The 27963-nt window shown below is 39.2% G+C and overlaps 1 protein-coding gene across 3 annotated transcripts; it reads right to left on the minus strand.

Annotated features, from left to right (window-relative positions):
- Positions 1-10: 10 nt before the first annotated feature.
- ddhd1a (DDHD domain containing 1a) lies at positions 11-27792 on the minus strand. Of its 3 annotated transcripts, XM_047345226.1 has the most exons (14): positions 26560-27792; positions 24681-24857; positions 19680-19781; positions 15237-15365; positions 13480-13627; positions 8233-8342; positions 8003-8109; positions 7653-7915; positions 7499-7574; positions 6278-6427; positions 6094-6158; positions 5821-5993; positions 5089-5286; positions 11-4272 (listed from the first exon to the last, which is right to left on the minus strand). In XM_047345226.1, exons 1-14 carry the CDS (start codon positions 27341-27343, stop codon positions 4088-4090), a joined length of 2667 nt encoding a protein of 888 aa, XP_047201182.1. In that variant the 5' UTR covers positions 27344-27792; the 3' UTR covers positions 11-4087. The 3 variants fall into 3 exon arrangements, with proteins under 3 accessions (XP_047201182.1, XP_047201183.1, XP_047201184.1); XM_047345227.1 differs by lacking the exon at positions 19680-19781 and having other exon boundaries at positions 26560-27790; XM_047345228.1 differs by lacking the exons at positions 15237-15365; positions 19680-19781 and having other exon boundaries at positions 26560-27791.
- Positions 27793-27963: the final 171 nt, after the last annotated feature.

Raw genomic sequence — 27963 nt, forward strand, 5'->3', positions numbered from 1 at the left:
CAGGACCAACTGAGAAAAGTAAATGATTTAATAAAAGGAAATAAATACAGTGCTTTGAATGGCAGTTAGAATCCATTACAGGCATGGGTTATTGCACAGCTCTAAGAACAGAAACACCTTTTCCTGGCATCAGAATAACCTTTAATTTGAACCAACTGTCGATTTAAATGTTTCTTTCAGTTGTCATCTTATATAGGTATGCAAACCATATGCAACTTCTTTATTAAGTTGCTAGTCTTACAAAAAAAAAAAACAACAAAAAACATCTGTGCTGGATCATAATCAAAGATGGCTTCAATCTAGCATCCAACCAAAGTGGAAATTCAAACACGTAACAGCAGACAATTCCTCGATGCCTTTACTAGGAAAAATATACTGTCATCAGTCAAAAAAGCTGTACATTAACTGGACGTGTAGTCAAAGTTGCATTGTATGTTAGCCAAAACTCGCTTTTCTGTAAGCATGTAGCTTCTCAGCAATCAGAGTAAGGAGATCTGGGCTGAACTGAAAGAATGTAAAATGTGCCAGTTTGCACATATATTTAGCTCCATCGTGTGGAATTTTTTACAATGCTTTGTTGATATTGAAGTACAGATTTGTTTCACTGCGTGAATGAGGGCCAGAGTAAAACTGCATTTCTATAAACTGATATTAGCTTCCTGCATGTAGTCTGCAATGTTACATAATGCTTAGAAAAAAATGAAAATAACTTTATTTTTAGTAAAGTTTCTGTGCAATTCTTAGCTCATGATTGTGCGATTTCCAACAGATCAAATTAGAGAACCATCTTGGATGACCCTGCCTTATTTATCGCAGTTAAAGCACCAGTCTTGCTTGTCTAGAACGTCAGCTCTTCAAGGCAGAATGGTTTTAGCAAATTGGCCTTTGCAAATGTAACAGTCATTATACATCTATAATAAACTGATTCTACTCAGTAGTGGAGCAAACAGCCTTAAGGTGATGCTGCTGTTTACACCAAACAAAAATTAAAATGAGCTCCTTTTTTACAACATATGCATCTCAAAGTTATTCCCCCATCGAAAAGTAATTTACTTCATTAATCAAATTCAAAAAGTGAAATTCGTATATAGATGTATTACACACAGAGTGATATATTTCAGATCTCTAATTGTGTTCATTTTGATTATTATGGCTTACAACTAATAAACAGCCAAAATTCAGTCACAATCATGGTTAAGAGTGCTGACTTGAAGTTTTCCAGGCGGTAGTCAACGACACCCTCCACAGAGGGCAGGTCACACAAGTTTATTGCTAAAGAAGCTGGCTGATCACAAAGTTATGTATCTAAGCAAATCAATGGAAAGTTAAGTGGAAGGAAAAACAGGTAGAAAAAGGTGCTCAAGCATCAGGGATACCCGCAGCCCTTGTGGATTGTGAAGCAAAGCCCATTCAAGAGTCTGGGGGAGATTCATGAATAGACTGCAACAGGAGTTAGTGCTTCAAGAGCCATCCCACAGAGATGTGTCTATAGGCATATTACTATTGCATTCTTTGTGTTAAGCTACTTTTGAAACAGAAACCAAGTCAAAAGCATTACAAAACAGGACTGTAGTCTTGTACAGTGGTCCAAAGTCCTATTTTCAGATCAAAGTAAAGTTCGCATTTCATGTGGAAATCAATTCCAGAGTCTGGACGAAGAGTGGCGAGTCGGAGAATCCAACTTGCTTGAGGTCCAGGGTGAAGTTTCCACAGTGAGCAATGTGTCACCTTCTAGTGCTGGTCCACTTTTGATCAGGTCCAAAGTCATCGCAGCAGTCTACGAGGAGATATTAGAGCACCTCATGCTTCCCTGTGCTGCCAAGCTTTATGGAGATGCTGATTTTATTTTTCCAGCAGAAGCCTTGGAACCTGCACACACTTCCAAAGGTACCAATACCTGGGTTAATGAGCATAGTATCCCTCTGCTTGGTTGGCCAGTAAACTCCCCACACAAACCAACTAAATATTCTTTGGGCTATTGTGAAGAAGATTGGTCTCCATGCCACACCGTAGTGAAGCAGTAGTGAGTTAAAACACAGTACAGTACATGGTCTAGTGGGCTGACATTTCTCTAACAATTGTTTTTTTAACCTGGCCTTATGTGATATTCAAATTTTCATTAGCTGTAAACCATAACCATGCAAAGTACCAAATACATCACTGTGTGCAATTAATCCACGTGTCACCTTTAGTAGTGAATGACTCAAAATACATAACCCTATTGATATTGCAATTCATTAAGATGTGCCTGTGTGATAATACAATAAAAATGGATACATTAAATTGACACTTTTTAATGTAACTCTGTGAGCAGTATCAAGATCACTTCTTCATCCAGTGCTAGTGTTTCAAATGAGTTGTTTTTGCAGTATTAAAAAATTCTTAGATGTGTGTTGGCACACAGCACTATTTTAATTGTTCCAACGTTCATTATTTTTTATCTGAGACCATGCAAAGTGCAAAAGCATTCTAGTTTCTGCAGAAATCATACTGGGGTTCAACATTAAAGTGAAATTAATTTAGGATCTTTTGCTTGCTTTTTTTTCTTCTATGTTTGCACCTACAAATCACAGATAAACATTTTTAGAAAACAAAAAATTATTCATCATTGGCTTTTTTTGCTTGTCAATGTTTTTTGGAATAAATCTAAGAGGTGCCATACAAGCAATTATTCTTTTCATTTGTCTATTTGACTGCAGCTGGATATTTTCATGAATAAAGAAACATAAATATAACATTTGCCCAAAGGGGAAAAAGTGCACATTGGTATCAGAAAAGGTGGAGAAACAACATGTATGCGATGTCCTCCAAACACATCAACAAATAGATTTGTTTTTTCCTTGAAATTTCACACTTCGTCAATTATAAGCAGTAGCTTTACTACAGCAGCAAACTAACTGGACACCTTCATGCTATTTGGCCACAAGTTTGAATCCAACTTTTCATATGATGAGATTCAGGTTTATATTTGCAGGCGCCTGAAAATCATGAAATATTTCTGTTTTCCACTAAAAATACATCTAGAGCCATTCATTTCATTTGGACATCAATAAAAAACATGTAGGCAAAGATAAGGACAATCAGAAGTATCTCCATAACTTAATACTAACAAAGAAGCGTAGATTTCAGTTGAGCAATGACTGCTTTCAGTAAAACTCATGTAAATCACACCCTCAAGTGTTTCCCACTATAATTCATATCAATAAAGTGTAAGGAAATAACGATATGCCTCCCTTGTTTAAAAGGCTGCACATCTGAAAGTAACATGGAATTTAAAAGGAGAATGTTTAGCTGCAACTTTTGAAAGACATTTTCCCCAAACTTAACGTGCATTTTTTATGGCAACTAATAAAACATTTTACTCAGCTATAAAGTACACAATAAGCTGAGCTGAGGTTGTATTTGGTTTATGCCTTTCAAATCTTACTGGTCTTAAAAAAATCGAAAGCAAACAACTGCATAAAACACATATTGCCAATATTATTAAAGGGATTATGCCCTATTTTGTGTGAAAATATTATATTAGTAACATTTTTGGGCTGATTTCAAAAGGCATCGAGTTCCCATGTAAGCAATAGGTTTTTCACATTTTGACTGAATGTTTAATGAAAAAAAAAAAAAACCTTTTTTGTAACAATCGTATTTCTTTTATAAGAACATCAGAAGGCTCCAGAGTGAATGTCTGCAGAGGAGATGGGCTGATGAACATTAACAACCAAATGAGATGAACAGACTCAATGTTGGGAGGAGGTGCTGTTCTGATGGTTGAGGAACCTCCATGTTTTGGGATAACTGCCTCTTCTTCCATGTTAACGTTTTAAGGAGCGGTCGAACTGGCACAGAGTGTCCCTCTGTCAGGGCTCCTGGTCCGTCAATGGCTACATCTCGGAATGAGGTTTTCTTATCAATGACTCGCAAATGGAACTGGATCATAGATCAAAATAATGAAGGATATGTTAATTGTTTGTGTGATTGAAAGGTTGGAAGAGAAAAAAATAAATAAAATGAAACTGTCACTTTTTGAGTTTTGTCAAGAAATTACAAAATCTTTATGAGTTACAGGACACCACTCAGGTGTCTGTGTGCCTCAGTCTGGTTCAGGAGTGTCTTCTGCTGGGGCAGACGTTGTTGACTTATTATATATAAAGGTCAGCAAAAAGAGTGCAATATCATGTGAGCACCAGTATCCAGTGTGGGAGGTCACCGCCGACCAATAGCGGCTCTCCACCAGACCCTCCCGCAACTCAAAGTCGATGCGCCTCTCCAGCTCCACTGCAAGAGAAAAACACAGTTTTACAATCATTATATCACCGTTAGTTCAACTATTGGACACAATGAAAGAAGAGCTACACACGTTAAAAAGCTGTTTGATGTTAATAAATTCACTCTAGATAAACATAATGAATTAATGTAATCTTTTTTTTAATAAATCAAGCTTTCATAAATAATGCTAAAATAGGAAGAGTGCTGCTTAAAAGCAGAACCACTTGAGTTTTTTATTATAAATAAAGCTACTTATAGAAAGTTGACAAATGCTCTTTTTGACAACATATGAAGGTTTCAGGACCTTGTAAATCATTAAACATCCCAAGTCATGTATAAAGTAAAACATTTATTAACTATACGTTACCAAAAATAGTTCAAATAAACCAGAGAAAATGTATGACTTTAGAGGACAATCTATTATAGATTTGAATTTTGAAAAACAATGTCGCCAGAAAGTGAAAACCCATATGGGTTTGGAAATGCATTTATATTTAACAATGACGTTTAGATTGGTGTTTCCTGGTTTGAATTGGCTTATTCAGATTGTCCCCCCCTTTTTTTTTTTTTATAAATACAGACATTGACCTGCAAGAACAATAGGCACTGATAAGCTGATGTTGCAGCCTTCACCCTTTTTCCAAATCTGTATCATTAATTTATCCTGGATTATCGGATTCTGTATACTGACTGTTGCTGTTTTTATGAATCATTGGTATTTTTACTGTTGGATGCCATTTTATTAATCTTCCATTCATTTTCTTTCCGATCTAAGAAAATTAAAATGAATATCTGGTTAATGATTTTTAATCAGAATAAACGTACATAATGTCTCCCCAGTGGGAGAGGTCGGCCGAGTTATGGAGGAAAGACCGTATGATGACTGGCTTTCTGTGCGCTTCTCCTCCTCTTCTTCGGCGTTCGCTCCTCCATCCGCTCCTAAAGACACTGAAGGTTGGCTGTTTGAGCGGGAAAACCGTGAGAAGAGGATGCCTCCCAGCCCCTTTCCTATGCTTGCTGCACCTGCAGGTAGACATAAAACCTAAGAATTTATAAATGAGTTTATGTAAAAATACAAAGGAAGTTACAGTGACTGCTAAAGTTTTTATAACCCTTGAATTGAACTTTTACCAATTATATTTGTGAAAATCATGCCCAATTATTCATATACTTTACAATTATGCTGTTCCTCATGTTGGTCAATCACCAATAATCTAATAAAATCCACTGAGGTTTATGATTAAAACATGATCATAGGGTGAAAAGGGGGTCTGAAGACTTCTTTAGTATTATCAAAAGCAGAGACCCTTTAATGCCACATGAGGGCGCCACTGACTCAAAACTAGGGGAAAATCCCAACTGCAGAATTACAGTTTGATATTTTCACCAAAGACAACTAAATTGTATGAAATTATAAAAACATAATGGAACATAAAAAAGATCATCTGCTTCCCTTTATTGTTTGCATCACACTGATCTGTTTCACTTTAAGATCTGAATAGGAATAAAGTAAAAAACATATTAATCAAGCAATGAAAAAACTAAAGCTGAATTTACCTAGTATGCTGGCCTTGCCCAGGCTGGTGATGGACTCCCCATAGTGTTTACGGGCCAGGACAGGAGAAGTACTTGGGCTGGGAATACTCTCCGTGTCTGAAGCTGGATCTTTGACCGGGTTGAGGAAAGTAGGCCGGATCTCATCATAGGATGAAGGGTTAGTGGCGCTACACCTGATGAAAAGACAAACCACATTTGATCAAAGCATACAAACTTGGTTACCATTTTGTACTTGTAAAGAATAATAAAAAAGTGTAAAAATGAAGTTCTAACCAATGTATCTGGACAGGTGCAACGTTGCTATAATGTTTAAGGATGAGGGGCTCCAGTCTGTAAGCCTTAACAGAACAGAGAAGAGTCAACTCCCTTATAAAAAAAGATGCTGAATATGAACATTTCTCATTCTTAATTCCCAATGCAGAAAGTCAATCAAATTAAAGAAACAAGCATATCTGACCACAGGGTCTGTGGGATGGAAGACGTTGAAGAGCCTGCTGCAGATGGAGGTGGGCAAGATGTGGTCCTGGTGGCCGCTGGCACCTTGACGAATTCCTCGCAGGGCCAAAAAAACTGCTAAAGGAGACCCCATGCAGAAAAAGTTTTCTACCTGAGAGACAAAAGGTGAAAAGATGATAATAAAAGTCCCAACAATTTTACTTTTACATAAACAGATTTTGTTCATTACTTTAAACAACAATGTCTGGTGTGTATTAAACATTTTGTCAATATATTCTTTTTATTGTTTGTGTTAGCCATGCAAGCTATGCATGTGAAGAATCAAGCCCTAAGCCAGGTCACAGCCACCAGTTCCTGTGTAACTAGAGGATAATTCCTGTTTGGCAGGAAAATATACAACCACCACACCCAGAATGCTACAAATGTTACAGCAGGGAGACAAATGCCGTAGACTATGGAAAAGCATGTTTTCACTCGTGATGATGTCATCAGGCTTTGTGGTGAATAACATTTTATCCTCAATAGAGGCTGAGATCAATTGTGTTTTCTCTGAACAAATGCACTCATGAAATGAACAGAAACTGCTGAAATACCATTGTTCCTGTCCACAGAGAAGCAAGTTTAACAGTGCCATGGACTGAGACGGTGATAACCAAAAAAAAAAAAAAAAAACCTCCTCCAAACCCTGTTACGTCAAGATCAACTAAACTTTGAAGCTGCCCACATGGGCAAACCAAATTCAGTTTTGGAGAAACGCCTTATGGTCAGACAAGACAACTAGCTGTTTGGCTTCAGTGAAAGGAAGTGTGTTTGAAGAAGTCAACGTGAGGCTTGGGTACCTCCAAATCTACGACCAACACCTCAAGTCAACAGCTGATAGAAACTTAATACAGTAGATGGATCCAACAAGATAATGATCCCAAACAATAAATCAAACCTGCTTCTGGAATAATCTTGACCTCAAAAATGCAGAAAATGTGTGTAAAATTCATCCAGAATTAAACTGAAAACGTGTTAATGGCTAAAATGAAGAGTGTGATGGAAGTGCAACATGCTTATCAGTGGGGGTGTATGTTTATATTTCAGCTTGTATGTTTAAGGACCCTAGATTAGACTAAATCTAACTTGTGCCCGAAAGGAAGATGACGTTCATGAGCATGGTGAGTGTATGTAAACTTCTGACCACAACTGCATAATTCAACAAGATACCAACGCATCTCACCTTGAATTTAAGAGCTGGGGGGGCTGAAGGATTAGAGGCCTCCAGTTTGACCAGCTGATTTTCCAACTCTCTCAACCTGGCAAAAACAAAAACATAATTATTTTTGCACCATAAAACAAAAGAAAAAAAAAAATATTAACAATTAATATCCCACCTATTCTTTGTGAGCCTCAGCTCCTCTAAAAGCTGCCGCTCCTCAAAAGACATCCAGCGGAAATCCTGCTCCTCCTCTACGGCGCAATGCTCTTGCAGACAGAACCGTACGGGATCCCATCCTGTCATAATGTCATAGGTGATGACACAGCCAAGGGAGTGAGACACGATGGACACTTTTCCACCCCTTTCCTCAAAGTCAGGGTTCCGCGAGCAGAAGAGTGAGTACAGTCTGTTCAGCTCTTCTGTAAGCCCCTTGGTTATCTAGAAAAGAAGGAGGGAAGAGGTTATTTTGAGAACCAATGGAGGCTACTGGAGAAACCTTTTATGATCTGAAGCTGTATGACTCACTTCGTCACGATAGAGAGGACTGTTGTAGTACATGATGTCCATGGCACTGCTGTTGAGAAGGTCTCGCAGTCCTCGCACTTTGTCTGGCGTGATTGACTCGACCGTATCTAAGGAAACATGCCGTGTATGTAAAACCCAGAAGCAAACATGCTTGAGCTTATGGTCAATTGTAAAAACCACAAAGTTGTGTTCAGGCATTATTCATCAAAAAACCTGTAATCCTGACATACCTCCATCCAGTGCTAGTTTAGAACGCCACTCAACAGGAAGAAACTCTACGTGTTCGTCGTTGTGCTCAGAAAAATGCTTCTCCTCCATCTTCCGTACACCTTCCCTCAACCTAAATAAACACAATGAAGCAACAGAAAATGATGACGGCATTGACCAGTAAAGTCTGTTTGTATAGACCAGGGGTGGGCAATTCCAGTCCTCGAGGGTCGGTGTCTTGCAACTTCTAGATGTGTCCTTGGTCCAACAGTCAAGTTCTGCACAGGCCCGGTAACGAGCCGTACATTTGATTCAGGTGAGTTGAAGCAGAGATGCATTTAAAAGTTTCAGGACACCGGCCCTCGAGTTGCCCCCCCGGTATAGACAGAGGACTGAATGTGTGCATGAAAATATCATCTAGGTAGATGACTGAGGATTGACACTGAATCCTATTTTACCGCTTGTGCCTCAGTCTTCCCATAACCCGACGTTACTAAGGGGTAGGGTGTCTTATTTGCTTTTAATTAATCGAGTAGGGGGAAGGGAAATGGCCCCAGGACACCTTTGAAAAGGGAAAACTTTTAGGAAAGAAAGAGGTAGAAGCTGTGATTGTCCACCCAAATGCAAATATTTTCTCAGCTAACCTTTTTTATTGGCACAAGAACTACATAGCCTAATTTGAAGTGTTGTGATAGTTTTCATATAGCTTTCAATAAGGTGCAAACAATTGATTGGATTAATCGTGATTGATTATTAAAATAAACGTCAATTTATGTAGTAATCAAATAAATGATAACTTGAGTATACACTCTAAAACATGCCATTTGCTGAATGAACAACCCACTCAGAGCAGTTTTTACGCAAAAAATATATACGTTTTACATTTAAGATGAAAAACCTTTTCTGAAATATAGAAATGTTGTTGCAATAACATTCACAGGTTGTAGATTATAGCTACATTCATATATATGACCCTAGTGAAACATTATTGTACAAAACCTTTGAAGATTTGACATATTTGCAGTCAGACTCGTTATTAATATACTCTAAGTCTTTTTATTTTATTTTTGTGAAACAGAATCTACTTATCAAGTAGCATATTTTTTCTTATCAAACGAGCAAAACAAAATCGGAGATTTAAATACATTAAAACAGATTGCTTAGACAACACAAATGGATGCATCTGTTTACATAACAGAATTAAGAGCCAATGGATGTCGGGAAGTGGGGTGTTAGCGTTAGGCTAAATCCCTGGGCATGGGTTCTTTCAACTCTCTCTCGTAGACATTAAAGGCTTTAGAGATGAACACTGATGTCCATTTTTATCTCTGATTGAACACTAAAATCACAAACACAGAGTAAGGTAGCTGCTTAAATGTAGGATGCAGCTGTTTATCGAGAGGAACCTATGAGTCACCTGACTGTCTGCAGGGAAACTTACACGCTCCAAGTTGGAGGAACTAGATTACAGCTTTAATGTGCTGTGCTCACAACAACCTGTGTTGATGTAGCAACATTTTAAAACAGCCAGTCTCTTTAACCTTTAAGACATAATATTGTCAAAGACTCCAACTGTCTTCTCTTATGCTGATGATAAAGAAACTCAGTGATGAAATTATTATTCAAAATGTGAAAAAAAAAAAAAAAAACCCAGCCAATTCAAAAGTGGAACACTGGTTTGGCTGATGTTTTGCAGTGGAAGGTGTGCGTAACGTAATCCACAGGAAGATACGAGGCAGGCTTAACATGCCCTGCAGCTTGACTTGGTCTACTTTGGTTACTGTGACAGTGTGAGCAGGTTCACTTTGTGATACAGCGGTACATGTGTGTGCTGCTGTCATTAACCAGAATACTTCTTATTGTCCATCACATGGACAATAATTTACTGGAAAAGACATTTTAGCAACATACCTAAAAAAGAGTTGTAGCCTGTTATTCACAACATGTTAGAATAGGTGTGGTTTCACATGTAGGCATTAACTGGTTGCTGGTACGGATGTATACCAATGTTTTAAAAGAGCTAGGGTTTCAAAACCACTAATGTAAAGTAATTTCAATGACAAACCAGAGAAAGTACCAGAATGACTCCTTTATTCTCCACCCCATGACCGTCTCCCGGTTAAAACAACAAACATTTCCAACCAATCAAATGTGTCATTGTTGTAGGTAAAGGAAAATGTAGAAGCCTTCCTTTAGCTATCTGAGGGTTTCTTTCATTGCTGCCTCTCCCCCCACCTGTTGCTGCACGCTGCCAGTCAGATGGCTAAAAGAAGGCTACTGTATTGTCCTTGCTTACAGTGAAGTGGAAACCAGAGGAGCAAAACTCACCACTCTCATTAGGGTAAATCTGATTTAAAACAACAGTTAAAAAGCTGCAAGAAGCATGTTTTTGTAGGCACCACAGCAGATCGCCCAACTAATTAACCAGGAAATATAAGCTTGTTATAGTTGTATTACTCTATAAAGAGCAGATTAGGGTATAAAGGTATAAGATCTTAAAAACTGCTGCAAAATTTAGCGGGTGCTTATTTTAAAATAGTTTTTTTTTTACTTTAGTCCATGCATCAAAATAATATTAGAATGTGATAAATAATAATAATAAACAGCTATAAGGTGTTACATAAGTTCAGCAGTAGTAGGTATAACTGCTTCCCTGTTTACAAAAAGTCATTAGATCATATTTAACATTTATGTTAAATTGTTGTGTTAATACCGGGGTACTGCAGTACCTTTACTGTAAATCATCACACACTGAGATGTACACGGCCAGATTCTTTGGTTTGTCTCATATAACTTCTTATTTTGGGTGATTTCTGGTACATTGTACTTTCTTGGGTGCTATACAGGTCCTTCTCAAAATATTAGCATATTGTGATAAAGTTAATTATTTTCCATAATGTAATGATGAAAATTTAACATTCATATATTTTAGATTCATTGCACACTAACTGAAATATTTCAGGTCTTTTATTGTCTTAATACGGATGATTTTGGCATACAGCTCATGAAAACCCAAAATTCCTATCTCACAAAATTAGCATATTTCATCCGACCAATAAAAGAAAAGTGTTTTTAATACAAAAAACATCAACTTTCAAATAATCATGTACAGTTATGCACTCAATACTTGGTCGGGAATCCTTTGGCAGAAATGACTGCTTCAATGCAGTGTGGCATGGAGGCAATCAGCCTGTGACACTGCTGAGGTCTTATGGAGGCCCAGGATGCTTCAATAGCGGCCTTTAGCTCATCCAGAGTGTTGGGTCTTGAGTCTCTCAACGTTCTCTTCACAATATCCCACAGATTCTCTATGGGGTTCAGGTCAGGAGAGTTGGCAGGCCAATTGAGCACAGTGATACCATGGTCAGTAAACCATTTACCAGTGGTTTTGGCACTGTGAGCAGGTGTCAGGTCGTGCTGAAAAATGAAATCTTCATCTCCATAAAGCTTTTCAGCAGATGGAAGCATGAAGTGCTCCAAAATCTCCTGATAGCTAGCTGCATTGACCCTGCCCTTGATAAAACACAGTGGACCAACACCAGCAGCTGACACGGCACCCCAGACCATCACTGACTGTGGGTACTTGACACTGGACTTCTAGCATTTCCTTCTCCCCAGTCTTCCTCCAGACTCTGGCACCTTAATTTCTGAATGACATGCAGAATTTGCTTTCATCCGAAAAAAGTACTTTGGACCACTGAGCAACAGTCCAGTGCTGCTTCTCTGTAGCCCAGGTCAGGCGCTTCTGCCGCTGTTTCTGGTTCAAAAGTGGCTTGACCTGGGGAATGTGGCACCTGTAGCCCATTTCCTGCATACGCCTGTGCACGGTGGCTCTGGATGTTTCTACTCCAGACTCAGTCCACTGCTTCCGCAGGTCCCCCAAGGTCTGGAATCGGCCCTTCTCCACAATCTTCCTCAGGGTCCGGTCACCTCTTCTCGTTGTGCAGCGTTTTCTGCCACACTTTTTCCTTCCCACAGACTTCCCACTGAGGTGCCTTGATACAGCACTCTGGGAACAGCCTATTCGTTCAGAAATTTCTTTCTGTGTCTTACTCTCTTGCTTGAGGGTGTCAATAGTGGCCTTCTGGACAGCAGTCAGGTCGGCAGTCTTACCCATGATTGGGGTTTTGAGTGATGAACCAGGCTGGGAGTTTTAAAGGCCTCAGGAATCTTTTGCAGGTGTTTAGAGTTAACTCGTTGATTCAGATGATTAGGTTCATAGCTCGTTTAGAGACCCTTTTAATGATATGCTAATTTTGTGAGATAGGAATTTGGGGTTTTCATGAGCTGTATGCCAAAATCATCCGTATTAAGACAATAAAAGACCTGAAATATTTCAGTTAGTGTGCAATGAATCTAAAATATATGAATGTTAAATTTTCATCATGACATTATGGAAAATAATGAATTTTATCACAATATGCTAATATTTTGAGAAGGACCTGTAGTTTGTTGTCAGTTATATTAGTATAGAGCAGAAGAAGAATGTGAAAGAGAGAGAAAAATGAGGACAAAACACAGACTGCAGGTGCAACATTTTCACTGTTTAAACTGCAAATGGCCTTTGATTAAAAAAAGAAAGAAAGGGAAACATATTCTTGAAACCCGCTAACCACGAAATATTTGCTCTTTTGTTTGCTGCAACTTTCTCTTAAGTGAGCAGATTTAAATCCTTCATACGTAACTTGGGTTTGTAACCATCAGATTCTTCACGTCTTTAAGCTACTGCAAACAGAGAGGATGATTTTACCCTTTATTTGGCAGGAAGCATTATAAAACAAATACTGTTCAGCATAAAAAGCTATATTCTAGAATAAGAAATGTTTTCTAGAAGAATAAAAACCTGTCGGGCAGGTTTTTAATCTGAATAGAGGAAGAACAGAAGCCACGTGTTTAAGAGGTTTGGTCAAAAGACCAGGCAATTATCACATAAAGCAAGCTATGCAGACAATTTCAAACACCTTAGGGTAAGATCATATCATCTGCATGTGACGAGGAAGCAAAAAACATAAAACAGAAGATGTGCAACAAGGTGAGACCAACTTCTTAAAATGGATTAAAAAGAAAAGAGAGGAAACACTCTGAACCAAGACAAAAGCTTCTTTCCTCCTCAGTGTGTTTGTAAAAACGAAAACTGGACATGAATCTAAAACTTGGGCTCAACTTGAGATTTTACGAAGGAAAATGCAGCTTTTATAAAAAAAACTAAAACACGCAGGCTTTGGAGGACATCTCAAAATACAGTAACCTTAATAAAACAGGCAACTCACATTCCAGTGTTTTTAATAATGCGGCCCTGGTCCATCTTCTGGCCAATCCCGTGCACCACAAACACGACATGGGTAGTCTGAGGGGGTCGGTCCTCTGGGGAGGCCTCCTCTACATAACCTCGATGGAGCCGCGTGCCGCTGCTTGAGGCTGCAGCAACAGAAATTCAGAATAAAGTTGGATGTTTATTTTCTAATAATGCCTTATTTTGCTGTTAATAAAATACTTATGTTTAGGTTTATGTACAAGGTACAACACCGACTATAAATAGTCCAACAGGCTGTATTGATTCCAAGGAGGTCAGTAGGTAAGACGTGGAGTCTCGCTGTAGCCACAGACTACATGGCAGCATGTGTAATGTACTGGCAGGTCAGAGTGTGTGTCTTTACTTAAAACCTATAATTTGATCAAGTTGTGTGCTAAATGGAAACGTGATAGGAGTCGGTGAACTGTCTGGCTACCACTAAAGATATCTCCTTTTAAAGAGCGTTTGCTAACCAGCGAACAGTGAGGTAACCAGTAAAAGCTCCTCAAAAGGGTACAGTGAGAAAAATGAACCATAAAGCTTTCGTACTTTAGACCAGATCATAGTCATTTACACTGATAAAGTGTTAGTAATGAAGTCAAACCACATTTGCTGCCTTTTACTTTACAACCATAACCTTCAGTCTGTTTTATTTGGGATTTTAGACCTAAACACAGTATATATCATTGTGAAATGGAAGGAAAAGGATAAAAAAATGTAAATTGTTTTTGCAATAAAAATCAAAAGTGTGGTCTTTATCTGCATTTAGTCTGATATTCCTAAATAAAATCAGGAATGACTTGAGTAAAGACTGCCCACCTGGGATTAATGTGTCTCAATATAGTCAGATACTCTGAAAAGACCTCAGAGGTTTGCTAACATTAATGGATAAAAAGCATCATGAAGACCAGGGAACACATCAGACAGAGCAGAGATAAAGTTGTGGAGATGTTTAAAGCAGGATTAGGATATTAAACTACATCCCAAGCATTCAACATCAAAACTCTGTTCAATCCATCATCTGAAAATGGACAGAGAATTGGACAACTGCAAAGAGACTAAAACATGGCCGTACACCGACGCTGACACGGCGTGCATGGTGAGCATGAATCAGAGAAGCAACCAAGCGGCTTGTGCTAACTCTCGAGGAGCTGTGGAGCTCCGCAGTTCACATGACACAACACCACAAATTTGGACTCAATAAAAGACGTAGAGGTCACAGCAAATATGTGGAAGAAGATGTTCTGGTCAGATGAGAAAACAAATTTAATGAGTGGAGCAAAATTAATACTGCACATCACCAAGAACGCACCGTCCCCACAGTGAAACGGGTGGGAATGGTGTGGGGATACTTTTCTTCAGCAGGGACAAGAAAGCTGGTGAAGACCAAAGCATATTGATGCTGCATGTTACAGTGCCCCAATCAGGCCCGAGACAGAATCTGTGGTGAGACCTCATAGAAAAATGTCTAGATGTAAATATATTTTTATATATAAAGTCTAGATATAAAGTATTTCTCATATTCTTTGCCGGTTTCATATTTAACACATCGGTCCCTTTGATAAAAGTACATTAAAATAAACTAATACCAAATAACTAGGCTTTGTTTTCAGCTTTCTAGTTCTATTATAATCACACCAGTGCTGGTAAGTCAAACACACATGTAAAATATGAGTAAGAAACGTAACCCTCTTTCAATCTCGTAGGATAGAGTGTGATGCAAGACACACGAACCTTTGGAGAAGCCCAGTTTCTGGGTAACAGTGCGAGCAATTTTTGACGTGGTAGCGTCGCTGTAAAGGTAGACCTCCTCCACGCTGTGCCAGTCCACATGTGTGCGGCTCAGCTTCAAATGGTGGATGGCTGTAGAGGGCAGGGAGAGAGGAGTAACAGACTGAATTGGTGGAGACTGGAGGCATCGGGACAGAACATGGATCATTTGTGAGAGAGAAGTCAGAAAACCAGAGAACCTAAATAAGTAAAAAAAAAAATAAGGGTTTGATTTTAGGATTTCGGAATAATAGAGGTCTGAAAAATATATAGAGAAATTCAAGTTTGTTTTCTTAACGTAGCGAGGAGAGACACGATTTTTTCAAACAGCTCAATCAAATGCAGTCTGTAGCTTTGATCTGCTTTAAAAAAAAAAAAAGAAAAATTACACAGCATGATTGCATACTTCAGCTCTTGCTTGTTGTCCTGCTACGTATCTTCAAATTGATAGTTTCTGAACTTTAATAAATATCCGTCCTCTCATTTTGCAGATTTCCATTTAGAGGTTTATGCAGCGACTAAAGCAAGTAAGAGCAAAACTATGACTTAACACCTACAAAGGCAAAGGAGCAATAAATTAAGTGGTGGACTAAATAGAGTTAAAGCTGTGCTGCATGTCCCTGTTCAGTCGGGTAAAACTGTGAAATACGTTGGCATTTGTCCAAAAACAGCCATGGACTCTCTGTACTGTTCTGAAACAGAGAAGGAATGAAAATCCTTAAGGAGAGGGTAAAGTTCCTGGGTAAATGCAGTGTACCGGATATTGTTTTTTTAATTTATTTTGCTTTAGACTTCAAACAACACTTACCCATAAAGGAAGTTTCTTGGAAAACTCTTGTGTTTTTAGGTAGCTCAGATTTGTAGGACAAATAAGGTACCCTTTAAGAAATGATTAAATATTTGTCCCCTTTATATGAATTAACAAAACCAGCCGAACCTCCATGTGTCCCATGCAGCTAATGGTCTTCTGTTGGCTGTCAAATACATTTTAAAAAGCATGAATTTTTACTCAACAGCTTGGAAATGTTCTCTTTTAGTTCCGTCTGCATTTAAATGCATGAGAACAAGCAACAAAAACACTGACCATCACTGTCCAACACTGAAGCCTATGAACCTACAAGACAAAGTGTTTTTGGAACAGATTTTTTTGTTCTGTCACACATTTAGCTTTCTCTTTGTAGATAATCAAATGAAATCACTCCATGGCAAAGGAAACATAATCGTATTTATCACAACATGGCATAGCACTCAACTACTCTTGATCAGCAACAGTAACACATACAAAATATTAGCATATTGTGATAAAATTCATTATTTTCCATAATGTCATGATGAAAATTTAACATTCATATATTTTAGATTCATTGCACACTAACTGAAATATTTCAGGTCTTTTATTGTCTTAATACAGATGATTTTGGCATACAGCTCATGAAAACCCAAAATTCCTATCTGACAAAATTAGCATATCATTAAAAGGGTCTCTAAACGAGCTATGAACCTAATCATCTGAATCAACGAGTTAACTCTAAACACCTGCAAAAGATTCCTGAGGCCTTTAAAACTCCCAGCCTGGTTCATCACTCAAAACCCCAATCATGGGTAAGACTGCCGACCTGACTGCTGTCCAGAAGGCCACTATTGACAGCCTCAAGCAAGAGGGTAAGACACAGAAAGACATTTCTGAACAAATAGGCTGTTCCCAGAGTGCTGTATCAAGGCACCTCAGTGGGAAGTCTGTGGGAAGGAAAAAGTGTGGCAGAAAACGGTGCACAACGAGAAGAGGTGACCGGACCCTGAGGAAGATTGTGGAGAAGGGCCGATTCCAGACCTTGGGGGACCTGCGGAAGCAGTGGACTGAGTCTGGAGTAGAAACATCCAGAGCCACCGTGCACAGGCGTGTGCAGGAAATGGGCTACAGGTGCCGCATTCCCCAGGTCAAGCCACTTTTGAACCAGAAACAGCGGCAGAAGCGCCTGACCTGGGCTACAGAGAAGCAGCACCGGACTGTTGCTCAGTGGTCCAAAGTACTTTTTTCGGATGAAAGCAAATTCTGCATGTAATTCGGAAATCAAGGTGCCAGAGTCTGGAGGAAGACTGGGGAGAAGGAAATGCCAAAATGCCAGAAGTCCAGTGTCAAGTACCCACAGTCAGTGATGGTCTGGGGTGCCGTGTCAGCTGCTGGTGTTGGTCCACTGTGTTTTATCAAGGGCAGGGTCAATGCAGCTAGCTATCAGGAGATTTTGGAGCACTTCATGCTTCCATCTGCTGAAAAGCTTTATGGAGATGAAGATTTCATTTTTCAGCATGACCTGGCACCTGCTCACAGTGCCAAAACCACTGGTAAATGGTTTACTGACCATGGTATCACTGTGCTCAATTGGCCTGCCAACTCTCCTGACCTGAACCCCATAGAGAATCTGTGGGATATTGTGAAGAGAACGTTGAGAGACTCAAGACCCAACACTCTGGATGAGCTAAAGGCCGCTATCGAAGCATCCTGGGCCTCCATAAGACCTCAGCAGTGCCACAGGCTGATTGCCTCCATGCCACGCCGCATTGAAGCAGTCATTTCTGCAAAAGGATTCCCGACCAAGTATTGATTGCATAACTGTACATGATTATTTGAAGGTTGACGTTTTTTGTCTTAAAAACACTTTTCTTTTATTGGTTGGATGAAATATGCTAATTTTGTGAGATAGGAAGTTTGGGTTTTCATGAGCTGTATGCCAAAATCATCTGTATTAAGACAATAAAAGACCTGAAATATTTCAGTTAGTGTGCAATGAATCTAAAATATATGAATGTTAAATTTTCATCATGACATTATGGAAAATAATGAACTTTATCACAATATGCTAATATTTTGAGAAGGACCTGTAGCTATTAGATTTTGGAGGAAGAGGAGCTTTTCCCATCCAGTCTGCTTCAATCACAAACAGTTTTTATAATCGCCTTTCATTATATGTCTGCCTGACAAGGGTGGCAACGGTCGTTCTACTTTGGAAGAGGAAGGAAAGATCTCTTCATAGCCATTATCAGTGGATGAAACCACACCAAAACAGAAGAAACAAGCAGAAAGCTCAAAGAGAAACTTGCTGACCCTTGTATTTCGGTCTAGCAGAGGTGGGAGTCAAAGGTTACTTCAGAGACCAAAAGAACATATGGATGCATCTCATTAAAATAGAATATCATCAAAAGATTCATTTAATCATCAAAATAAACTGAATTAAATACATTACCCTGCATGTAATGAATTGATAGAATTGTGAGTATTACTTTAATTAAATTAGTAAAATATAAAAAAGAAAATATATTCTTATTTATTGAGATATGGGTGTAAATAAAACAGCAAATACAGAGTGGGAATCTGAGAAAGGATGATAGGGATCCCAAAATAACCCTTGAAACTAAAAAGGAACAAAGACTTCGTGACATAAAAGACTAAAGAAGATAAAGTAAGGTCCAAGTTGGGAAAAGATAGAGGTGAATGAGAAAAGCAAAGAGAGCCAGTCAAACCAATCATCTGATTTGGGCCTAGAATATATTGAGACACTGAAGCTAACTTCACTTCAGAGGGCATCATAGCAATGTAATGTTAATGAAAAATGTAAGGCAGTGCATTATCTTCAAGAACTATGTGTCTATACAGACGCCGACTTCCTCACTGGGCTTCAGATCAACAACTATTTCATCTTCCTCTGAGATGAGGAAACAAACACCGAGACGTCTTTCCTCAGTGGACCCAGAAATAGGACATTAACCGACTTGAGAATAAATGTACACAGCTCACTAGGGCTGTAACAAAGAAAGCATACAATGAGTCTTCTTTCCAGCTCACGAGTTGTGCTTAGTTCTCAATAGTAAGCTTTGTTCAGGAACCTCTATTGAGCTGGAGAGGATGGTTGATTAAAGGTTACAGTGATAATTACCAGAAAGAATGAAAAGGAAAGGGTGACAGTTTCGAAGATTTATAAAAAGCAACAAAGCAGTACTTAGAGATTTGTGATATTTGGCCATTTTTAATTTCTGATGTTGTTCTTAATGAGTCTTGCAATTGTAGTTGAGTGAACCATGTTGTGTACTTACTATTCCAGCAAGGAAATGTGAAGGATTCCCCAAAAAGCAGCAATAGTAGTAGAACCGACTCTAGATCACAGCACTAAAAGTGAATGCTAGCAACTAGGCTCAGTTAAAGCTGCAATGGAAACTGAGACAACAGCCTAAATCCATTTTTACTACAACCAAGTCTAACTGAGCCTAGGTCTAGTTCTAAATGTAAGGCTTCAAAACGTTTAACCCACAAAAGAAAGGAAAAACTAGTCCAACAGAGACCTAGCAACTAAAAGACAAGGGGTTAAGAGCTAAAGGAGCTAACACAACAGGAAGCATAGGATTTCACAGTACCTTGGCAGCGTTTGCGCTTGTGACCTGCAGTTTTAGCACCCGTCTGATATCCACTCCATTTGAACAGGAACGGGAGATAGAAAGGGGGCAGGTGGGAGAGAACTAACAACCAACAAACAGTGAGTAAGGGTCAGTTCATGTCACATAAGACTTGTCATTAATCCAAAACAGGGCAAAGAGGTTGTCCTGGTTATTATAAGAACATGTTGGCTGCAGGAAATAAAGTGCCTTGGAAAAAGTATTCATACACATTGAACTATATCACATTTTGTCACATTACAATATACTTTAATGTATTTCATGCAACAGACCAACACAAAGACAGTCATAATTGTTGAATGAAAGGAAAAGGATATTTGATGATTAGTTTTTTATAAATAAAAATCTGAAAAATGTGGAAAGCATTTGTAATCAGTCCCCTTTACACTGATGCTCCTAAATAAAATCGAGCGCATGCAGTTACCCACAGAATTCACCTAATTAGTTGACAAGGTCATCCTGTGAAGGCTTCAGAGGCGAACCAACAGCATCATAAAGACCGAGAATAAAAACAGACAGGTCAACGTTGTGGAGATCTTTAAACCAGAGATGGGTTGTAAAACAATACCTAAAGCTTTAAAAGTCTCAGGGAGCGTTGTTCTATCCATCAGTCAAAAAATGGAAACGGTATGGCACAACCAGAAGATCTACCAACACAAGGTCATACAGATAAATGGTAGGACAAAGAAGAGCATTTATCAAAGAAGCAGCCAAGAGGCACATGGTATTTCTGGAGGACATTGAGAGGTCCACAGCTCAAGCAGAAGAATCTGTCTGCAGGACAATAAATAGTTGTGAACTCCACATATCTTGCCTTTGCAGAAGAGTGGCAAGAGGAAAAACACTGTTGAACGAAAGCCACAAGAAGCCCTGTTTGCGAGGGAGAACAACAGGCATGTGCTCTGGGAAGATGAGACCTAAACGTAGCTCTGGTACAAATACATGCAAATGGTGGTGGAAAACCAAGCCTGCGCATCATACGAAACACATCATCCCCAAGGTGAAACATGGTCATGGCAGCATCATGCTTTGGGCCTTCGGAGCTGATTGGAGTTAATAAATAAGTTGGTTGAAGCTAAATATAGGACTGTCCTGAAAGACACACTGAAAAACTGAGGCAGCAAATACTTGAGACTGGTGCAGACGTTCACCTTTAATCAGGACAACAACCCTGAACATACACTGTTACAATGTTTATCCGTGTGTTAGAACAGTCCAGTCAAAGTCCAGAGCCAATTCGCCAGCAGAATCTGTGACAAGACACCAAAACTGATGTTCACAAAACACTTTTCATTTAATCTGACGCCGCTTGAGCTGTTTTGCAAAGAGCGGACAAAAATGTCAGTTTCTAAATCACCCCTAGAGGCTTGCAGCTGTAACTACAGCGAAAGGTGGTTTGATGTAACGCTGACTCTGCCGGGCTGAATAAAAATGCATGCTGCAAGTTTTAGATCTTTATTAGTTAAAAATAAAGAAAACAATGAATCGTTTACTTTCTACCGCACAATTATTCGCTACTTTATGTTGGTTTATCAAACAAAATGTATTGAAGTTGTTGGTTGTAACGTGACAAAATGTGGGAAAGTTCAAGGGGTATGAATTATTTTGCTAGGCACTGCAACTAGTGGCCAATAATTGGGGGTAAGATGGCTAAGATGGAATATGTAACACAAACTTAGGCTAATTGACTCTCCCGAACATTTAACCATGAGAAACTCTTACAAAGACCATCTGCTTTTGTACATGTGTAACACATTTGTAAATGTCAGACAACACGTGGCAGCTTTCTATTTATTTTTAGCTTTTTATACACTAATCATTTTTTATAAGTTGTATTTTAAACCCTTTTTTTTTTTTTTTACTGTTGTGGCAATGAGTGCAAGACTTGCTTATAGCTATCTGGCAAATTATTTCAATCACTTCTCTAACAACGTAAACAGAAATTATCATCATGAAGCAGAAAATGTTGAGGAGCTGTAACTTGGTGACTTCTCAACGGCAATCTGCTCAGCAGCCTTTGTTTTGAGATAGCACCTTTACCTCACAGCATTAAATCTATTTATGAGCACTTATGATGAGGAAAACAAAACAAAAAACTATTTATATTTTCACCTAAATACCAAGAGGTTGAACAAAATCAGACAGATAAGAAAATGTGCATATTTTAAACCGTAAAAAAAGAACGCAATGATATTGTGGATCCGAACTGTGAAGGCCACAAGTCTCAGATTTGAATAAATCACTCGATCCATGATAACGCAGCGATCAGCCTTGCAAATGTCGGCAGTGGTTGCCCGAGCAGAGGATAAGTGCTGAGACACACAGCAAGTGTGTTTGCTGTCAGGGCGATCGGTACAGACCTGATGGAGCCATTGAAAATAAGTGCTCTGGGATATCTACTAAGCACTGAATGGGTAGATGGAGGTCAAAATGAACTTAGTAGATTGTGTTCTGTGCAACTGGCCTTGGGTCTTTTGATGGTAATGCAAGGCGTCGTTTGGCTTGCATTACCATCAAATGATCAAAGTAGTGAGTGGATCTATAACATTTACTAATGGCTAAATAGGCGGTTAATAAACAATTTAGATGTCTTCGGCATATAGGATGGCTACCAATAAGAGACTTTTCTTACTTTACAGTTCTTTCAACTATGTTTATGTCAATAATTACACATAATCATAGGCTTGCAAATGTCTGAAATAAGAAGGTAGGTTACACAAAAATAACTACTGGGCTTTGCCCTCATCAGAAATACAAAGAAAACAAAGCTGACGCCATGCTGGATGGCCTGCTGGCTGTAATTTTCCCTGACGTCTCTTCAGCCTGAAAGGTGAGTCCACACCCTATTGTTTTTACAACCTGCCAAGTACTCTGCGCACCCAGACGGAAAATCTTACCAAAAAAAGGTGAATTTGACAAGGCACTGGTTATATTTTAAATGTTGCATTCCTAATTTTAGGTTTATAATTTACAAACAACCATCGAAAACAGGACTCGGACGTTTTAGAAGCAGTTCAGCATGTGCAAAGTCCAACTTCAGCCAACTGCTGCAGACCAAGAAGAGTAGGAAAGTGCGAGCTACGATAAAAAGGGATGCACTGCAAATCTGTAATTTATTAGTGCACTTATTTTAGAATCCTCGTATTTGACGCAATGCAGTTTAAAATAGACTCCATATGGCTGTGAGTGCTACAGATCATCGGTGTCAGGACAAAATACTGCTCTGTACGAAGCAGAATGCAACATTAGCTCAAAGATAGTGAATTAACAAGCTCTATCATTCACTTTGCTTTCAGGCTCAGCTAAATATAGAGGTGAAAGAACGAGGTACAAACAAGAGGTGGAGGTGCTCTGCAGCCACTAATATCTGTATTCCATTAGTTGGTATCATGACAAATAAAGAGTAGGCATTGCTTTGGCTTATTCTGTAACAAATGGGATAGAGCTACATTGATTCCCGTTTTGCAGGAGTCCAGCTGATCCACAACACAATGAAACAGTAGGTGTCTTCTGGAGTAGAAATCGTTCAGATGTTAGAAAACAAAATGAAGAGCCCCGGCATTATATTACACACAGCTTACACTTAAGGTATGACCCTTCTGTAACTTTGTCATAAATACATCTATTGTTTCTTTAGTGTTGACGTATCCTTGCATGCATATGCATGAATAAACCCAACAACTTATTCCATCTTCTGAAGATAGCGGCACTCGGAGTGCATAATAAAACTCTTAATGATGCAAGTGAGATTCATTGAGTTTCTTCTGCTTTTTTTTTTTTTTTTACATTTACAAGTTTAAAATAAATGTTCTGTTAAAGTCTAAACTGTTTAACTAAAAAAGTGCAACACATTTGTAGATTCTTTACACAGAGGGATGTATTTCAAGAGTTTATTTCTGTGATTTTTTTTTATTATAGCTTAAAGCTAAAGCTACTCAAAACTCTGTTACTTAGAAGATTATAATACAAAAATAAAACAAAAACAGTACAAACAGGATTTTAATGCTGTGGTGTTATGTTACGGGCCAATACACAAATACGTTTTCCAGCAGACAGCCTCTGTCTAGTTGTACGCAGAGTGCTGTTTCCTAGCATATCAATGGAAAGTTAAGTGGAAGTAAAAAGTGTGTCAGAAACGAGAGCAGCAATCTAACAGAACATTTTAGGACAGATCTGATGCGAGCCTTATAGAGATGATATTCTAATAGTTGGGTTTTCATTAGCTGTAACATATAATTGTCAAAATAACTAGAAATAATTGCTTGTAAAATGTCCCTGTGGATAACACGTCTGTAAGATTTGACATTTTTAACAAAGTTTCTTAAATAAATATTTAAAGATGTTCCGATTTATTGAAGTGATTCATCAGGGTTATATGTCATGTATCACTTTAGGATGTATTGTCAGGTTAGCTAGAGACAGTCACTTTTTCTAATAAAACCTAAACACAGCTTTCGCTTTCATCCACTTGCTCAATCTGAATTTTTTCCCCCTCTTGCTGTATTTTAGCATCCTGTTCACAACCCCACACATTCATCAATCTGGCAGCCTTAAGGAGAGCTCTGAATCAACGAACCTCTGTCTTGTTGTTCTCCAAAACCTAAGTGTGTGGTATTTTGCTAGAGCCACTGTATCAAAGAGGGTCATGCCAGGATGAAAATGGTGAACCTGCTTAACAATGGTGGCATGAGGAGACAAGAGAAAACAATGGAGGCACCTGGCAGGTTCATTTCTATTGATCGATGGCCACGTATTTCATTATTAATCGGTCACCTGGCCTTTGCTTGAACCCCAAACCAAAGTTTCCCCCCATAACAAAACATTAAGTCCCTTAATTGTCATAATAAAGCTAAAAACTAGGTTTACTTTTTGAGAAATTAGCAGCAAGAACTAATGTATCAGTGCTGTTTAAAGCTGTAAAAGCTAAACGTTTAAACAATAACCCTCTATCCCATCACTCACCATCTTTGCTATCAACGGTCTTGACCACCAGATCCGTCTCAAAGGTGTCCTGCACATGTTGGCCTCGGAAATGGTTCAGGTGCTCCTGCTCGATGAGGTCACTCTCCTCTTCCTCCAACGGGAGCCAGGTACCGTCGATAAACCACTGGCCTCTCATCACAGGAATATGGTCTTGTTCTGGAGCAGACATACCACTGATTTAGTTGCATGTACTTTTAGACATTTGAAGGTTTTTTTTTTTGGGTGTTTTTCTTTTGTTTATAATATTTTTTTACCTATTAGGATTCACTGATCGATTGACTTTAACTGTAGTGCATAATAATTTGTATTAAATTGGACTATATGCATCAGATGAAAATGTGTCTATATGATTGGACTGTATTAGAAAAAAAATAAATCAGTGAAATGAGTGAATTGGTGCTATATAAATAAAATGAAGTGAGCAGAATTAAAATCCTTTTCTAGGAACTAACTCATTTTCCCATGGTACCCTAGATGACGTTCGGCAAACTGATTTCCATTTAATTAAATAAGTCAGTCAAATCCAGGAGGAGCAAGCCTTGGTGTTTAACAGAGTGGGGTCAGGTTTCATTACAGTCTGGAGTGAAATTACGAACACAATTCTGATTTGATTCCCAGGAGGAGAATTAGAGAGCGATAGCTGATCCTAAATTAGGCACTCCCTAAAAGAGACAGAACCTTTCTGTGCTAAATCGGACTAATGATATTAAAATATACCACTATTTTGTTTGTAAGATGTCCTACTTAAATCTAAAGCAAACATACAAAAACATAAGCACTGAGATAAGTACTCAGTAGATAATATGGGCTCATAGAGGAGATAAGGTTGCACTTCTACAGAACCTAATGTTTCAACTGTACTTTAAGGGATTTCTTCTGAAGTCTTTTTTATGGTGACTATTAAAGTCTTCTATTACTTTAATATTTTTTTTAAATGCTTGAGGGGTATGAGCATCAATAAAGACAAAGGCCTAAAATCTGTAGCAAAAATAACTTCCAATTAGGTGTGGGTTGGTTCCTGATATTTAGGTATACAAGAGTTTTAAAAACCACTAAAAGTTTCAGAAATACCATTCCTACAGACTCAAGACTTTTTAATGAGAAGCCAGAAAGAGAGGTGGAGCTTTTGGGAGTTTCCTCACGTTGTATGGAGCAAAGTGTGATGCATTCCTCTCCTGTTGCTGCTCACTGGCCGTCAGCTGACTGAAACAAGCTCACCACACTTTTCCCTCACTGACGAGATTCAAATCGGTCTAATCATGGTGTGGAAACTACCGGCCACCCATAACTGGGGTTGCAACGAACATGTGAAACAATATTGATATCTGATTTTAATGTTGCTGTTATGGCCAATAACCCAACTTAAAAACAAAGGAATTAAAAGGATGATCCTCATTTATGCGTTCAATTATATGTCCCTAATATTTTTACCTAATTTTCTTACACTAAAAAACACATCAAGGTTCATGATGTTGGTTGACAATTTTATAGAATAGTGGGAGTTCTTACTTTAGGAGGATTTAATGAATAGGATAGAAAATCTAAATTTTTTTAGTAACTGACCTGCTGATCTAGGGAATCAGTCGGTGCAACTCCATACAAGTTCAAACAAGCTACTTAGGTTTTCTAAATTTAAAAATAACACAGTAATTATTTTATATAAAATAGTGGTAATAGTTAATAATAATAATAATATTCTGAACAGCAGCTGACCACTGACTGTGGGCCAGTAATCTGTTTGCTGTCAGACATTATCCAGCAGAATAATAAACATACTGAATGATATAATATAATTACCAAACAGAGATCTAGATGGATCGATTGCGTGTAACTGATGGAGGAGAGGAAATATACTCACGCTTCCAGTAGACAGGGTAGCATTTTCTCTCCTTTACGTCGACCTCATAGAGGCCTCCCCGAACACATACAGGCTCTACGTTGATTTCGGTGCCGTCCGGATCGCTCCCATCGAAGGACACGGTAGATGTGTCCAGAGAGCCACGGCCTTCGTCCACGCTGCTAGTCCCAGTGTCCACGGGCACGGAGCCGTTCTGCCCCGGGCTGTCCACACATTTACCGCTAGTCTCCTCATCTCCGCCGCCTACCCGGGAGCATACCGCACCAGGGTTCAGTTCGCAGTATTTCCGAAACATTAGCTCGATTTTAAGAGAGTCGTGTCCGATAAACGGCTTCCATGTTTTCTTGTCCTCTTTGTAGAACCACCGAACCTCCTCCGGAACTAGCTCCGTGACCACCTCGTTGAACCTGTGTCTGGAGCTGTTGGACCGAGACCTCTTCCTCCTCTCGAACAACGGGCCAACGCCGTTCGCGTCGCTGTCCCTGAACTCTAACGGGCTGCCGTCCAGGTAGTCCTCCTCCGGGGAGCCCAGCTCGAAAAATATGCCATCCTGGGAGCCGTGGTTCTGAGCGCGTATTAGCGGCAGGTGTCCGTCCAGTCCCTGTTGGACCGACGACATCCCCGCCTGCATCGAGTCGTCCACGAGGCTCAACTCGTGACAGCAGGAAAACACATCGCTTCCCAGAACCCAGTCCTTGTTCCCGGTGTCAGCGCTGACCGCCGGACCCTTCCCGTCTGCGCTGAAAGAAGAGCTTATGCGGAGGTTCTGATTGAAACTGCTCATAACTAACTGAGCAGAGACTTCACCTCAGACAAGCTAACACTGCTGGACTACAACTACTACCGGAATTCATGTTACTAGGCGCTGCAAACAAACCCAAATAAAACACCTCCACAACACCTTTCAACGCATCTCCAATAGCGCACAACAGCTGTTTGCTCGTATGCTAGCCCGCTAAGCTAATGAAGCCGGTGGGAGAACTACCCCGCGTCGTTAAAACACGAAAACCTTTTTAGCCCCTAGGAACGTAAACTTGATTCAAACCACGCAGGTGACATCGAATCGCTTCGGTCAGGCTTGACGCTACAGTCACGTACTTTGAGTATTCCTGGTCCCATAGGGAATATCAAAGACTCCTCCATTTGAAAACAAATCTCGTATAGAGACAGAACTATAATGCGAGCAACGTACCAGCTGACGCACAAAATCATGTGAGCGCGCACGTTGAAATTGAGCGAATCTGACGAGGGCGGTTGTATTTTCTTTTCGCTGTTACTGCAACTAAACTGCACACTAGAGGGCGCCAAATACCTACTTTTCTAGCGGCATAAATTTAACATTGATCCAGAAATATGAAATTGAGCAATGTTTTTAGGCTGATTATTGTTTTAAAGTCAGTCAGT

This window comes from Girardinichthys multiradiatus, chromosome 19, assembly GCF_021462225.1.
Source record: "Girardinichthys multiradiatus isolate DD_20200921_A chromosome 19, DD_fGirMul_XY1, whole genome shotgun sequence".
In the NCBI taxonomy this organism is placed as follows: domain Eukaryota; kingdom Metazoa; phylum Chordata; class Actinopteri; order Cyprinodontiformes; family Goodeidae; genus Girardinichthys; species Girardinichthys multiradiatus.